This window comes from Penaeus japonicus, unplaced genomic scaffold (assembly GCF_977035675.1).
Source record: "Penaeus japonicus unplaced genomic scaffold, GWHDUDI00000001_assembly GWHDUDI00000015, whole genome shotgun sequence".
In the NCBI taxonomy this organism is placed as follows: Eukaryota; Metazoa; Arthropoda; class Malacostraca; order Decapoda; family Penaeidae; genus Penaeus; species Penaeus japonicus.
Genome location: NW_028234417.1, coordinates 16,614,735 through 16,617,234, shown reverse-complemented (window position 1 = coordinate 16,617,234; position 2,500 = coordinate 16,614,735). Strand labels below are relative to the sequence as shown.

The 2,500-nt window shown below is 36.3% G+C and overlaps 1 protein-coding gene across 1 annotated transcript in view; it reads right to left on the bottom strand.

The window, feature by feature from the left end:
- Vps45 (vacuolar protein sorting 45) overlaps window positions 1-2,500 on the bottom strand; it is an 11,142-nt gene that overhangs the window by 8,014 nt on the left and 628 nt on the right. The window contains exons 2-4 of the mRNA XM_043021198.2: window positions 1,336-1,534; window positions 799-948; window positions 166-302 (exon numbers count right to left, since the gene is read on the bottom strand). Coding sequence (XP_042877132.1) covers window positions 166-302; window positions 799-948; window positions 1,336-1,534 — 486 coding nt within the window. The remainder of the gene's footprint in view (window positions 1-165; window positions 303-798; window positions 949-1,335; window positions 1,535-2,500) is intronic.

Genomic DNA, 2,500 nt, shown 5'->3' with positions numbered 1-2,500 from the left:
CGTGAAAAATGAATGCTTACCCATTCTTTTAATTTCTATTACTTTAAATTTCAAAATATTCACATTGTAAAGAATAAGAATGTTATTAGTACATTGAGAACATAAAAAAACTATTTATTTTTCTTTAATAAAGAACAACAGGGTGATTGAAATATATTAACATACTCTAATATTTTCAGCTAAACTGCGAGCCATTTCTGAGTTATTCTGATAGCGAATTGTAGGCAGGAGCTGTAAACTGAACAGCACGCCTGCCAGACCTTGAACAGTGCGCTGTAGACATCCAGAGCCCCACTTCATACCTGTATTGTAAAAAAGAAAAATTTATATATAAAGTGATAATCTAACAAATTTACTCATTGTAACAATGCTTCCTTTACCATTCATATACAGAAAATACCAAGCACAATAGCTATATCTTCAGTTTGTTTGTCAGTAAATTCTGAAATAAGGACCACTTTGAAAGAGAAAAACCAAGTTAATGGGCATAGAGAACATGTAAAACAACACTGTTAGGTACAGAAACAATGCCTAGAAAGTTTGCCCTACAAACACTTCCTAGAGATACACCTGTGTTAATTCAAAGGATTGGCATGGCCACTGTACCTTCAGAGCTCAGGTAAATCTCTATCACATATATTGGTAACAAAGTAGCTCATAGACCTAATTGGTAATTTATTGTCAAATAATGGAACAGCTGAAGCTCTATCTTGCTAATATATGTGGTGGAGTTTTCTTAACCTCTGTTGAAGTGCTGAAGGTGTGGAGGCCACAGCAATCATGAAAATGCAAACTTACCATGTGAGTGGATGGGCATGTTGAGAGAGAAGAGATGAGGTGACAATGCTTGGTAGTCTGCATAGAGCTCTTGAACTTCACGTACAACCTCGTGTTCATCAGCCTCTGCCAAGAGCTTCACATCACTCTTGCTGACCACATTGCTGAAGTCTAAGGGTGAGGTTGTCATTGACGAGATAACCATTTGAGGCACTTGAAGCCTGCTTTCTATTTTCTTTTGTTTTGTTTTTCTATCATTATAATCATTCTGGTTTTATAAGTAATTATGGGCCAACCATTAGGATAGTTCTCAGATGTAAGACCCTTTTTTCAACCTTCTACTATTTGAACCCCAAATATATTAATCTTAAAGAATGGCAAACCATCTCCTACTTAATGTAACACACATCCCATACCTAAAAGGACAAAACCTAAGAAGACAAAAACTATATATGAGAAAGTGTTTCACAAAAAAAAAAAAAACATCCAGCTCAAACCATAAAAATACATATACCAGCCTAATTATAAAAAATAACAGAAAATAGTAACGCCACTTACAGATATAATATGCTCCATAGCGTGGCTTCTGCAGCTCATGACACAGGGCTCTGATGTTGTCCTGTGTAGGGCGGACATAAACCAAGCACTTCAAATATGACATGTTTTCCCCCGTGCTTGTCTGGTCCAGGCGTTCAAACATGTATACTTCTTGCCTCATCACTTCACTCATCCCTAGGACTACACTTACAAAAGACGTCTGTGGAAGAGATTTAAAGTGAATTGTATGTAAAGATTCATTACAACACAGGCTTGATTTCAGATTATTGGATTAATAACTGAGCTGAAGAGGACCTAAAAAGACAGCAAAACAAACAATATTGCCAAATAAAGGAAATTAATAACCTTCAGTGCTGCATACCTACGCAAATACCAAGGCGAAGGCCAACAAACCTCTACAAATATTAATTCTGGAAAGATGAAGTTTCCAGACTTCCTTGGAAATTTATCATTGAATGTGGAATCATTCAATTTCTAACGTTCCAGATTATAAATGGACTTTTGCTAGAACACAATGTGAAATGGAATCCTATCATGGCCATTGGTGTTTTCTAAATACATTTATTTCAAGTAAAAAGCAAAACACTGACAAACAATCTTTAACCCTATGACGACGGTGCATCACACTCGTGTGACACAGCTAAATTCCCGATGCCGGGGCATCATGCCAGTGTGACGTTTCCAATTGCAATGGCCCGGTGTAGGGGTTTTCACTTAGCGCGTGCCCCGTCGGGAAACGGTTAAAGGAGGATCTGGCTGCATAATGAATGCTATGAAAGAAAATTGTAAAAGAACACTCTAATGGTAAAAATAACAAAAGCAACAACAATAACAATAACAGTAACAATAATAGTAATGTTAGCATCAATGTTCAGCCAATGCTGAAAAATGTCATCTGCCGATTTGTTAGTTGCCGCCATGTTTGCCTTACAATTGATGATTCTTTTCACTATGTAATTAGCAACTGTCAGAAAAATGCAACTTTTCACTGAATTGCCAAACTTAATCTGGACCCTATCTATAAATGTGACCGTGTCTTTATGGGACTGTGTGACCAAAAATTACCAAACCAACCAAACGTCAGGTAATTTCACTAATGCAAATATAACTATGATACTCATGATATAAGAACATTCACAGAAAATTAAGAAAAAAAAGATCACTA